Raw genomic sequence first — 13,321 nt, 5'->3', positions numbered from 1 at the left:
ACTTTGGAACCATTTCCCACGCGCATCGTCACCTCGTCCTTAGCCAATCTTCGCTTAATCCGTAGCCCCTGTTTCGAGTTGCAAATATGAGCAACAAAACCAATATCAAATACCCAGGCGCTACTACGAGCACTAGTAAGGTACACATCAATAACATGTATATCAAATATACCTTTCACTTTGCCATCCTTCTTATCGGCCAAATACTTGGGGCAGTTCCGCTTCCAGTGACCAGTCCCTTTGAAGTAGAAGCAGTCAATCTCAAGCTTAGGTCCAGACTTGGGCTTCTTCAGTTGAGTAGCAACTTGCTTGCCATTCTTCTTGAAGTTCTCCTTCCCCCCTTTGCCCTTTTTCTTGAAACTAGTGGTCTTGTTAACCATCAACACTTGATGCTCCTTCTTGATTTCTACCTCCGCGGCCTTTAGCATCGCGAAGAGCTCAGGAATTGTCTTATCCATCCCTTGCATATTATAGTTCATCATGAAGCTTTTGTAGCTTGGTGGCAGTGATTGAAGAACACTGTCAATGACACTATCAACCGGAAGATTAACTCCCAACTGAGTCAAGTGATTGTGGTACCCAGACATTCTGAGTATATGTTCACTGACAGAATTATTCTCCTCCATTTTGCAGCTGTAGAACTTATTGGAGACTTCATATCTGTCAATCCGAGCATTTGCTTGAAATATTAACTTCAACTCCTGGAACATCTCATATGCTCCATGACATTCAAAACGTCGTTGAAGTCCCGGTTCTAAGCCGTAAAGCATGGCACACTGAACTATCGAGTAGTCATCAGCTTTGCTCTGCCAGGCGTTCATAACGTCCAGCGTTGCTCCTGCAGCGGGTCTTGCACCTAGCGGTGCTTTCAGGACGTAATTCTTCTATGCAGCAATGAGGATAATCCTCAAGTTACGGACCCAGTCCGTGTAGTTGCTACCATCATCTTTCAACTTAGCTTTCTCTAGGAACGCATTAAAATTCAACGAAACAGTAGCACGGGCCATTTATACAACAACATAGACATGCAAAATACTATCAGGTACTAAGTTCATGATAAATTAAAGTTCAATTAATCATATTACTTAAGAACTCCCACTTAGGTAGACATCCCTCTAATCATCTAAGTGATCACGTGATCCATATCAACAAAACCATGTTCGATCATCACGTGAGATGGAGTAGTTTTCAATGGTGAACATCACTATGTAGATCATATCTACTATATGATTCACGCTCGACCTTTCGGTCTCAGTGTTCCGAGGCCATATCTGCATAGGCTAGGCTCGTCAAGTTTAACCGGAGTATTCTGCGTGTGCAAAACTGGCTTGCACCCGTTGTATGTGAACGTAGAGCTTATCACACCCGATCATCACGAGGTGTCTCGGCACGACGAACTGTCGCAACGGTGCATACTCAGGGAGAACACTTGTACCTTGAAATTTAGTGAGAGATCATCTTATAATGCTACCGCCGTACTAAGAAAAATAAGATGCATAAAAAGATAAACATCACCTGCAATCAAATAAGTGATATGATATGGCCATCATCATCTTGTGCCTTTGATCTCCATCTCCAAAGCACCGTCATGATCACCATCGTCACTGGCTTGACACCTTGATCTCCATCGAAGCATCATTGTCGTCTCACCAATATTTCTTCTACGACTATCGCTACCACTTAGTGATAAAGTAAAACAATTACACGGCGATTGCATTTCATACAATAAAGCGACAACCATATGGCTCCTGCCAGTTGCCGATAACTGTTACAAAACATGGTCATCTCATACAACAATTTATATATCATCACGTCTTGACCATATCACATCACAGCAAGCCCTGCAAAAACAAGTTAGAGGTCCTCTACTTTGTTGTTGCAAGTTTTACGTGGCTGCTACGGGCTTCTAGTAAGAACCGTTCTTACCTACGCATCAAAACCACAACGATTTTTCGTCAAGTGTGCTGTTTTAACCTTCCACAAGGACCGGGTGTAGCCACACTCGATTCAACTAAAGTTGGAGAAACAGACACCCACTAGCCACCTGTGTGCGAAGCACGGCAGTAGAACTAGTCTCATGAACGCGGTCATGTAATGTCGGTCTGGGCCGCTTCATCCAACAATACCGCCGAATCAAAGTATGACATGCTGGTAAGCAGTATGACATTATCGCCCACAACTCTTTGTGTTCTAATCGTGCATATAACATCTATGCATAGACCTGGCTCGGATGTCATTGTTGGGGAACGTAGTATTTCAAAAAAATTGCCTACGATCACGCAAGATCTATCTAGGAGAAGCATAGCAACGAGCGGGGAGAGTGTGTCTACGTACCCTGTAGGCCAAAAGCGGAAGCGTTTAGTAACGCGGTTGATGTAGTCGAACGTCTTCGCGGTCCAACCGATCAAGTACCGAACGCACGACACCTCCGCGATATGCACATGTTCAGCTCGGTGACGTCCCTCGAACTCTTGATCCAGTTGAGGCCGAGGGAGAGTTTCGTCAGCCCGATGGCGTAGTGACGGAGATGATGAAGTTACCGGTGCAGGGCTTCGCCAAAGCACTACAACATACGACCAAGGTGTAAAACTGTGGAGGGGGGCACCACACACGGCTAAAGATCAACTTGTGTGTCTATGGGGTGCCCCCTCCCCCGTATATAAAGGAGGGGAGGAGGAGGCCGGCCGGCCCTAGGGGGCGCGCTCAATGAGGGGAGTCCTACTAGGACTCCAAGTCCTAGTAGGATTCCACCAAGAGGGAGAGAGGGGGAAGGAAGGAGAGGGAGAGAGGGAGAAGGAAAGGGGGGCGCCGCCCCCTTCCCTTGTCCAATTCGGACTGCAAGGGGGGGCGTGCGGCCTGCCCTGGCTGCCCTCCTCTCTCTCCACTAAGGCCCATGGTGGCCCATTAGTTCCCCCGGGGTTTCCAGTAACCCCTCCGGCACTCCGGTTTTCCCAGAAACCATCCGGAACACTTTCGGTGTCCGAATAACATGGTCAAATATATCAATCTTTATGTCTCAACCATTTCGAGACTCCTCGTCATGTCCGTGATCTCATCCGGGACTCCGAACAACCTTCGGTACATCAAATCACATAACTCATAATACAAATCGTCATCGAACGTTAAGCGTGCGGACCCTACGGGTTCGAGAACTATGTAGACATGACCGAGACACATCTCCGGTCAATAACCAATAGCCGAACCTAGATGCTCAATTGGCTCCTATATATTCTACGAAGATCTTTATCGGTCAAACCGCATAACAACATACGTTGTTCCCTTTGTCATCGGTATGTTACTTGCCCGAGATTCGATCGTCGGTATCATCATACCTAGTTCAATCTCGTTACCGGCAAGTCCCTTTACTCGTTCCGTAATGCATCATCCCGCAACTAACTCATTAGTCACATTGCTTGCAAGGCTTACAGTGATGTGCATTACCGAGAGGGCCCAGAGATACCTCTCCGACAATCGGAGTGACAAATCCTAATCTCGATCTATGCCAACTCAACAAACACCATCGGAGACACCTGTAGAGCATCTTTATAATCACCCAGTTACGTTGTGACGTTTGATAGCACACTAAGTGTCCCTCCGGTATTCGGGAGTTGCATAATCTCATAGTCATAGGAACATGTATAAGTCATCAAGAAAGCAATAGCACTAAACTAAACGATCATAGTGCTAAGCTAACGGATGGGTCTTGTCCATCACATCATTCTCTAATGATGTGACCCCATTCATCAAATGGCAACACATGTCTATGGTTAGGAAACTTAACCATCTTTGATTAACGAGCTTGTCTAGTAGAGGCATACTAGGGACACTCTATTTGTCTATGTATTCACACATGTACTAAGTTTCCGGTTAGTATAATTCTAGCCTGAATAATAACATTTATCATGGTATAAGGAAATATAAATAACAACTTTATTATTGCCTCTTGGGCATATTTCCTTCACTAGCTACCTCTAATCCTCATAATTAGAAGCCCCGTGTGGTTCTAATCTCATCCCTATAATTCTCCGGCGATGATTAGCTCTGGACGGTGAAGCAGTGCCGGATCGTGAAGAACGTACGCTTGCAACCAAGTGGAGAGGCTGTGCTTTCGGTCTTCCGTACGAGGAAACGTTTGAGGGCAGTCCGCAAGATCGTCATCGAGATTTGAGGGACTCCAGGTACGATCTACACCGACTCTCTACTTCCGCTGCACTCCAGAGTCGGTAACGATCATCGATCCAAACCTGATATGCATCTTCATATTGTTCCTGGGTGTTCGTAGGGCGATTTTTTTTGTTTTCTGCTACGTTTCCCAACATAGTGTCCTCGGGCTCCCCCATTGCGGCGGCGTCTGCTCCAGCACGGGGCCGGAGCTTGGGAGGTAGTCCAGGAGCGGATACAGATTGTGATCTGCATCGGCGACATCTGAATGATGGTGGATCGTGTGTTGGGTTCGTGGTTCGTGGATGGCTGGTATGGTTTTGTCCTCCGATGTCTTAGTCATGTGGGGGTGCCAGATCTGGAGTTTGATGGCGTGCCCGGGTTTTGCCCCTATCTGATTCTTCAACGATAATGGTTTTGCCTTTGTCAAGCCACCTTGGAGGTCCGCAAAGTTGCATATCAGCGATGGAGCCGCATCGAGCTCGGGTGTGGAGGTGATCCGTCATCTTTTACCTTTGCTGGCTGTTGTGGTGGTGCCAGAGGTAGGTGAGGGGCATTGGTGTCAAGCTCAGAGGATTTTTCGGTGGCTGATGTTCCTTTGTGCAAAGGCTATCATTATGTTGTCTTTTTAGTTTTGCCAGGTCAATATGTATGTGAGATATACTATGATCCTTATGATATAAATGACACATGTATTATCTTATTAAAAAGGGCAACTAACCAAGGGGCACCCATTGCTGGAGCCCTGTAAGGTTCACTTTCGGTGGACTGACAGCGCGCTCTCAGCCGCCGCCACATGTCGCATGCCGAGCGCTCCCTCTTATTTTTTTGGGTACATGTTTTCGGGTTTAGATGGTTTCTTTTTCTTTTTAGATTTTTGCCCGGTTTTTGTTTCGGACCCATTTTTATAAATGCGTGAGAAAACACTTTTTGTTTCTTCCGCAAGAGGCACACATTTGTTTCTCGTGGAGACACATATTTTCTTCCGGAAGAGACATAGTTGTGCCTCTCTAAAAGGAAAACATATTTCTTTTCTTCCGCGAGAGGCACCGCTGTGCTCTGTGCCTCTCGGAAAGAGAGAAACATGCGTCGTTTTTTCTTCCACAAGAGGCTATGCCTCTCGAAAAAGGGGAAAACGTGTTTTTTCTTCTTCCGCGAGAGTCATACTTTTGATTCTTGTGGAGTCACAAATTTGATTACACGAGAGGTATAGCTGTGCCTCATGGAAAGGGAAAAAAATATTATTTCTTTCTTTAGCGAGGGACACAGATTTGCCTATATGAAAATGTTCACAATATATAAAAATGTTCACCATATATGTTAATAAAAACAATAAAGAGAAGACCAAACATACAAAACCAGAAAAAATGTCCAAAAAAGAACCAGAAGGAAAACACAGAAAAAGAAAGCGAAATCACTAATTAAGGAGTACTCGTTGCAAAGAACACTCCACCTTCCAGGTCACGACAAGTGGCGCACATGCAACGCGCCACTTGTCGCAACCTGGGAGTTTTCCCTTTTTTCGTAGATCCGTTTATTCAAAATGTTTTATCTCTTAAACCGTGCGTCCAAATCTCAAACCGTTTTCACCATTGGATTCCTCGCGTCGAGATCTTCAAAACTAGATCCCATGTTGGTAGGTTTTGACGAACTTTTTTTCATGAAAAAAACCGGACAAAAAAACCAAACCAGGAGCATGGTTTTTTTCCCTTTCTGAAAGAGCCACGCCCATGCCTATCGCGAAATCACAACCGTGCCTCTCGCGGAAGCAAAACCGTGACTCTCGTGGAAGGAAAAAAACGCGTTTTTTTCCCTTTCCGAAAGAGGCACGCCCGTGACTCTCGCGAAAGCACAACCGCGCCTCTGGCGAAAGCAAAACCGTGACTCCCGTGAAAGAAAAAAAACAGAAAACGCGTATTTTTTCCCTTTCCGAGAGGCACGGCCGTGACTCTCACGAAAGCACAACCGTGCCTCTTGCGGAAGCAAAACTGTGACTCTCGCAAAAGAAAAAAACAGAAAACGCGTTTTGTTTTTCCCTTTCCGAGAGGCACGGCCGTGACTCTCACGAAAGCACAACCGTGCCTCTCGCGGAAGTAAAACCGTGACTCTCACGAAAGAAAAAAACAGAAACGTGTTTTTTTTGTTTTCGAAAGGCACAGCCGTGACTCTCACTAAAGCACAGCCGTGACTCTCGCTAAAGCACAACCGTGCCTCTCGCGGAAGAAAAACCGTGACTTTTCGCGAAAGAAAAAAAACATGTTTTTTCGCTTAAAAAAACTTTTTTTCGAAATATTTTTTTTGTTGAAAAGCTAAGGAAGACTGGGGGAAAACCAAAACATAAAAAAAACCCGAGAAAAAACCGTTTAAAAAGCCGAAAACACGTGTAGAAAAACAAAAAAATCTGAAGGGAGCGTCCAGAGCGCGACACGTGACGAATGGCTGAGAGCGCGCCAAGTGGCGCTGATCGTTGCGAGGCCCCCAAAGGAGCGCTCATTAACTAGTTGCTCTCCAAAGAAAGGGCAAACAAAAAAGAAACAGAGAAAACAAACGAACACAAAAACGTAGGAGCGAACTGGGCTGGCTCAACTGCCGTCGAAGACACGCCTATTTGCCGCCTATGGGCGGCATATATCCACTCTAAACAGATGGGCTTGCCACGAAAAAAATAACCAGCGCACTAGCAAAATCGGTCGTGCTTTCGTCAGCGGGTATATGCAACAAACGGTAGCATGGATTTGACTCAGAACCTCCTACAATAAGAATACTACTCCATATTATTCTTGACGGAGTGACGGAGCAACAGTTGTGAGCATCTCCAATAGATGATATATTTGGGAGAGCGGCGATGGCGCGGACGAGCTCGCGCGCTCCTGCTATGTGGCAAGGATGGAGCGGCGACGCGTGGCGTATAGTATTAAATGCAACCGTATGTACAAATCCTCATTACGTACGTTCGCAAGCGAGTTGCCGAAACGGTGGCGTCGAGACTAACGGGGGAGATTCGGTACACGATATTATTGTTCCGTTGGTACAGATGGGTTGAGAATGCTCACGTTACGAATCCGTCTCGTGCGTCCGTTACATAAACGCCTCGTGCCGGATGCGTGGGTGAATACTGTAATGTGGGCCACCGCCATCCGTCCGGCTCTCAAAAGTAAAAGCAGATCTATCTTCTTCCCTGGGACGGTGGCGATAGCGAGGAGCTCATGGCTATGGAGGTCGCGAACGCCGGAGAGGAGGAAATCGATTTCTTGTCGGATCCAGTTGACAGGTGAACCTTGCCGCTCCCACTTTATGTTCTCTATGTTAGGATAGATCAATTCCTTACTTTCATACTCGTCCTGATTGAAATAGATTTCCACTGCCGGATCTGCCCGAAGCAGAGGCGCTGTTGAAACACGGTGCGAACCAAGCGCCAATGTGCGGGCCTGCTGAATCCAGCATTGCAGAAGCGGGAGATGCCATAGTAGCCATGGAAACGGATCTGAACAGCACTTGCGAAGCAGTAGTGCTTTCTGCAGCAGCTTCAGAGCAGTCTACAGGGAAAGACAACCCTGAAGCCCCTGGCTGGACGAAGAGGTACATCTGCACGGCATTGGGTTTATTGCGTTTGATGTGTGTACTATTTGTTGCTCCATGTGCATGTCGTGTGCTAAAACAGCTAAGTGAACAAAAATTCTGAAAATATACATCTCTATACATGCAGAATCCGAGTTGGGCTTGTACCTGATGAAAGACCCCCATGTGCTGCTAGGATGAGTGCGCTGGAACTAACACTGCGAAGCTATGCAGAAAACAAAACTGAAACTGTCATAGTTCCTGCTGTGGGGAGGAACTTTGATACACTGGGTGAAGCTTATGATTACTACAATCTATATTCATGGGAGGTTGGGTTTGGAGTAAGATATGGCAAAAGCCGGCTAAATGTTGAAAGAACCAAATGCATGCAGGAGATAGTTTGTGGATGTTCGGTGAGTAGTCATTTACTGTCTCGTATCACTGCCTATGAGTGAAGATGTTATTGACAATCACTGTGATGTACGTTTTTTTAACGTTTTCAGGGAATACCAAAGAAGGATAACAAACGTACATGCCGATGTAGATGCCCTGCTATGATACGGCTGCTGCGTTCAGCCGATAATGGCTGGTATATAAATGAGTACATGACAGATCACAACCATGCTCTCACTGAAAGATGTGGTGAGAAAGTTTACTGGCCTTCACACAAGCATATTGATATATACACACGTGATGTGATTAAACAACTTTGTGAAAACAACATTAGCGTTGGCAAAGTTTACAATATAATCGGAAGTTTCTTCGGTTCAATGAGCAATGTACCGTTCAGCAAAAGAGCTCTCCGAGGGTTGTGTGGCAAGATCAGTCGTGAACAAGCTGATAATGATGTAAAGAAGACAATGGATGTTTTTGCAGAGTTAGGAGCAAAAGATTCTGGGTTGTACTACAGAGTACAACCTGACGAAGAAAGCCGCATACGCAATCTGTTATGGTCAACTGGTGCCAGCAGAGCACAGTACTACTACTTTGGAGATGCAATAACCTTTGATACAACTTACCGTACAAACATGTATGACATGCCATTTGGGCTGTTCGTTGGAGTCAACAATCACTTCCAGAGTGTGATCTTTGCTGGTGTGCTGATCAGGGACGAGACAGAGGAAAGTTTCCAGTGGGTGTTTGCTGAATTCATCCGCATGATGGGTGGGAAGCATCCACAAACAATACTAACCGGTGAGGAATGGAATGAGATATTTTGATTAATCTCTTGCATTGTAGAACACTGTGGTATCACTGTACTGACATAATATGATGACTTACAATTTTTCTTGTAGACCAATGCAGAGCAATGGAATTAGCTATTGCGAAAGTTATGCCTGACGCAACACATCGATGGTGCAAATGGCATGTGCTCAAAAAAGCAAAGGAATATCTTGGATCATATTACACGAAGCGCAGCAAATTCAAGTCAGATTTCCACAAAATAGTACAGCACATGTTGACAGTAGACGAATTTGAATTGGCATGGGAGCAGATGATTGACACATATGGTCTGCATAAGAACAATTATCTCACCCAGATATATGAGATAAGAGAGAAATGGGCGAAGCCATATTTCCATGGCAAGTTTTGTGCTAAGATGACCAGTACGCAGCGCAGTGAAAGTGCCAACCACATGTTGAAGACTTATGTTCCAGCTAGTTGTCCAATGCATCTATTTGTTCGTCAGTACATGCGGCTTCTTTTTGATAGAGAGGCAAGTGAGAACTATGAAGAGAGGAGGACGAAAATAGTAAGTTTTTCAGAAAGTGTTGCTCGGATTTTGTTAGTGGGTGATGTCATGTCATCTTCATAATACAATGTCTGTTTTTTCAGGTGTCCCCTGTAATGAGAATGAACACACCCTTGGAGCATCATGCCAGCAAGGTGTACACTCGAGCTATATTTGACATGTTTGGCCAAATCACATATGAAGCATCACAGTACAGAGTTGAAGAAGTTGAAAAAGGTAAAACATACTTTGTCAGACGACACCATCCAGAAAAACATGAAATGTGGTGCAGGATTCTATATAAGGTAGAACTGGTTGATGATGGACCACAAGTGTTATGTGAATGCGGCAATTTCGAGCACACTGGCCTGCTCTGCTGCCATGCTGTCAAGGTGATACCCTGCCCCATGCTGCTGATAAAATATCTGCAAAGTTCTCTTTTGAATGCCTGCATAATGAAACACCACCTATGTGTGACAGGTACTGGATTTCATCGGCATAGATCACATACCAGAGAAGCATATTCTCAAACGTTGGACGAAAGATGCACGAGATATACTGCCAGCCCATCTCTCATACCTTCAGAAGGATAGCATTTCTGTAAAGTCAGTAACATTCAGACATTCAAATCTCTACATCCATGCACTTGAAGTCGTGAGGTTAGGGGATGCAAATCCAGAAGCATATGGGATAGCAATGGAAATGCTCAAGATAACAATGGATAAGCTCACTCCTGTAGCTGCTGTCCGTGATGGCACGGGACTGGAGGACAGAACTCAGCGGATGCAACTTAAAGACAAGGAAGCCGTTCCAGCAATCGCATACACGAACAGCAATACAAGTGATGCAGAAGGCAGTGCTATTGGTGATTTTGTCGGGTTGAAAGCACCAGAGCGTAAAAGGAAAGCTGGACGACCTACCAACAGCAGAGATAAACCTCCATACGATGATCGGGGTGCAAAAAGCAAAAGGTTAAAATAGTGCAAAACCGGTGAAGATGTTGAGAAGTGCAGCACAAGCAAGCGCACTCGTTTCTGCAGCATATGCTGCGAACCTGGACACAAGAGCACAACTTGTCCGCAGAGAGGTGATCTTCCTCAGAAGGAAAGGAAGGAGGCAAAATGCTCAAATTGCGGCGTTGGTGGCCATAGGAGAAACACCTGCAACAACCCAAAAGTTGTTCTCCATATTGCTGCCAACACTGATATAGACACAAATAGAATTAGTGCTTTGGTTTGAAGTCATGGGATCCACGATGTTGAGAGCTTTGCAGCCAATAGATCATAACTCTCTGTAATAAGACACAACATTTGTCGCTGTGTGCCACAAATCTTCTAACTTAATTGTGGACTGAACAAGTTTTGTGCTCTGTATTTTCAGAATGGAAGTTTATTTTTCTGTAAGTTTATTCTCCCGATATATTAACTTCTACCTTAGTACTCGCATGCAGCATTAACATCGTATCACTGGCGTGGATGCCAGCTGTGAACACATACCCTGATGAGTGCGCTGAGCGCGAACCGCTCGCCGTTTGAATTTCATACAGAACGAGCGCGCTCGGGGAACCACGCGGTACTTCAAGACCGATACCTTGCCTGTCGTGCAGCACACCCGTCTTTCACACCAACCTCCACCACTTGCCACCCTAATCCCCCAAGCCCTCTACATCCTGCTGCTTGTGAGCGAGGCGTGCTAAAAGCAAATCGGTGTGTGCGTACCGCATACGAGTATAGATATGTCTGTAGCTCTATCGAGCGCAAAATCTGATGCGCATGTGTCATCAAGATCTGCTTCGGTCGGCATTCGATTGCTCGACAAGCGAGATCAGTCGAGCGGCAGTGATCCGCATCATGATGTTGTCTCCCGCAGCTGCTCTTTGATCGCGGTATGTACATATGATCTTTGTTGTTTCTGGTCTGTTCTTCCCCTTTCGCATGTTCTGGCAGTAATAATGCAGATCTAAAAAAGTTTTGGCTTCTGCATGTAGGAATCAGTTCACGGGAGGGCTGATGGCCTCTCAATGGCGGATGGAAATCAGGCAGAAGAACCTGAAGTCGAATCTCGTCTTTCAGCTGTCGAGGGGATGGGTACATATGATCCAGAAGAACATGTTTTAGCTGGCGATGACGACCCCACAAACACGAGCAGCTGTTGCGAGTCAACTACCAGATTCGTCCGTGGATCCAGTACGGACAACGACGATGGCGCTACACTAGCTAAGCGGGCACGCCTGCACGAATGAAAAACCTACGGCTTTTCTTAACATCTGCTAAGATGGTAGAAACCGTAGATGAGATTAGCCGGTCAACTAAAATAAGACTCTTTCCGTTTCCCCCTTTAGCGCTGTATTAGGCAAATCCGAGCATGTGGGTGGTATTGAGTTAGATTTGTATTGAAATATAACTGTATCTCCCACCACGGCTAGGTGCATTGTATGGTATCTAGTTGACGAAGTTGACCGTCTGTGCAACTCTGGATCTAGGTTCTGTTTCACTCTGTCATAAATTATGAGTAATTTATTTCATAATAGCTATGGCACGTGTAAATGCATATCCATTGGATTTGGACTTTTGTCTTTTCTTTTCTTTCATAATAGCTATGGCTACGGGTTTTCTTTGATATGCACCTGTAAATGCATATCAAACATTATTAATTCAGGCATAAGACATGGATGAAGGACACTATGATCTTGTGGAATAGATTTATAAGCGTACCCATGATTGTCTAGAAAGAGCAACGATAGATGAAGAATGAGATAATTTTTTTAACTTGTTTACGTGCATTTTGAAATTGTTTTAACTTGTTTTATTTGTTTTACATTGCCATTTAAACAGGTCAGAAGTTACATTGCCATTTACTGCGAAATTCATTTTAGAAAAGAAAAATCTGCACACAAAAAGTCTGGCCTGGGGCTCGAACCCAGGACCGGTTGGTTGTAACCATGCGTTCAATACCAATGGGCTAGTGCTTCTGATTTGTTTGACTAGCATCCGCCAAACTTGTTATATGTTGTTAGCCGGCAGCGTTGAGTAACACCAGACGTTTCAGATTCTACGGCTTTAATACGCCACCCACCACCACTCTCTCTGCCCATTCGCCGCTCGCACCGCCCACTCCACTTCCCCCTCTCTCCTGTCGAAATCGCCGCCGACAAGCACCCCCACCGCCGTCGCCATGGACTGGCAGCTGGCCATCGAAGCTCTCGCCGGCAACGACCAGGAGATGCGCGCGCAATACAGGGAGATCGCGCGCTGGTTCCCCAGTCTGGCGATGCTGAGGAACCACGCCCACGGCCTCGTGAAGGTGATGACAGCTGCTGAAAAGCAGCGTGCCTTCCCTGCCAGTCGCACCATCCCGCCGCCGACCCTTCTGCTGTGGGCGATGCGCGAGGTGCAGCTCTCCCCCGACCCCAGGCAGCGTGCCCGATGGTGGATGTACCGCTCATCCACCACGGTGCCGGCCACCGCGGACCACGCCACCGACGCCGTGCTCGCTGTCCCAGCCCCGATCAACAACGCCTACTGGGAGAGGCGCAATCCATGGGTCCTTGGGCCCTTTGACAACTCTGACGGTGAGTCCAGTGACGATGATGAGGACGAGCCATCTGACGACGAGGTGGATGAGGTCGTCGTCCTCTCCGACGACGAGCCTGGAGTGCAGCTGCTGGCTCCAGTCCTCGATGCCGTGGAGGGGGACAGGAACCTCCCAATCCACGTGGATGCCCTGCCAGAGGTCGCCGATCTCCCAGACGGCGTCGTCGTCAAGCAAGAACAAGATGGCGGCGAGGAAGATGTGCTGGAGCCGGCGCCGGCCAAGAAGAACAAGAAGAAGAGGGCGGCCGTGACTGCGGTGCGCCACTCCCTGCGCCTG

The 13,321-nt window shown here is 46.4% G+C and overlaps 1 protein-coding gene across 1 annotated transcript; it reads left to right on the top strand.

Annotated features, from left to right (window-relative positions):
* Window positions 1–7,367: 7,367 nt before the first annotated feature.
* Window positions 7,368–11,693, top strand: LOC141041012 (protein FAR1-RELATED SEQUENCE 5-like). The gene is made up of 9 exons (XM_073507125.1): window positions 7,368–7,432; window positions 7,516–7,740; window positions 7,868–8,132; window positions 8,223–8,913; window positions 9,015–9,472; window positions 9,556–9,843; window positions 9,932–10,422; window positions 11,237–11,336; window positions 11,439–11,693. The coding sequence occupies exons 1-9, from the start codon at window positions 7,368–7,370 to the stop codon at window positions 11,691–11,693; spliced, it is 2,838 nt and encodes a 945-aa protein (XP_073363226.1).
* Window positions 11,694–13,321: the final 1,628 nt, after the last annotated feature.

Source organism: Aegilops tauschii, chromosome 2 (genome assembly GCF_002575655.3).
Source record: "Aegilops tauschii subsp. strangulata cultivar AL8/78 chromosome 2, Aet v6.0, whole genome shotgun sequence".
Taxonomy (NCBI): domain Eukaryota; kingdom Viridiplantae; phylum Streptophyta; class Magnoliopsida; order Poales; family Poaceae; genus Aegilops; species Aegilops tauschii.
The sequence above is the reverse complement of the archived record's forward strand: the minus strand, read 5'-3'. Positions and strand labels throughout refer to the sequence as shown.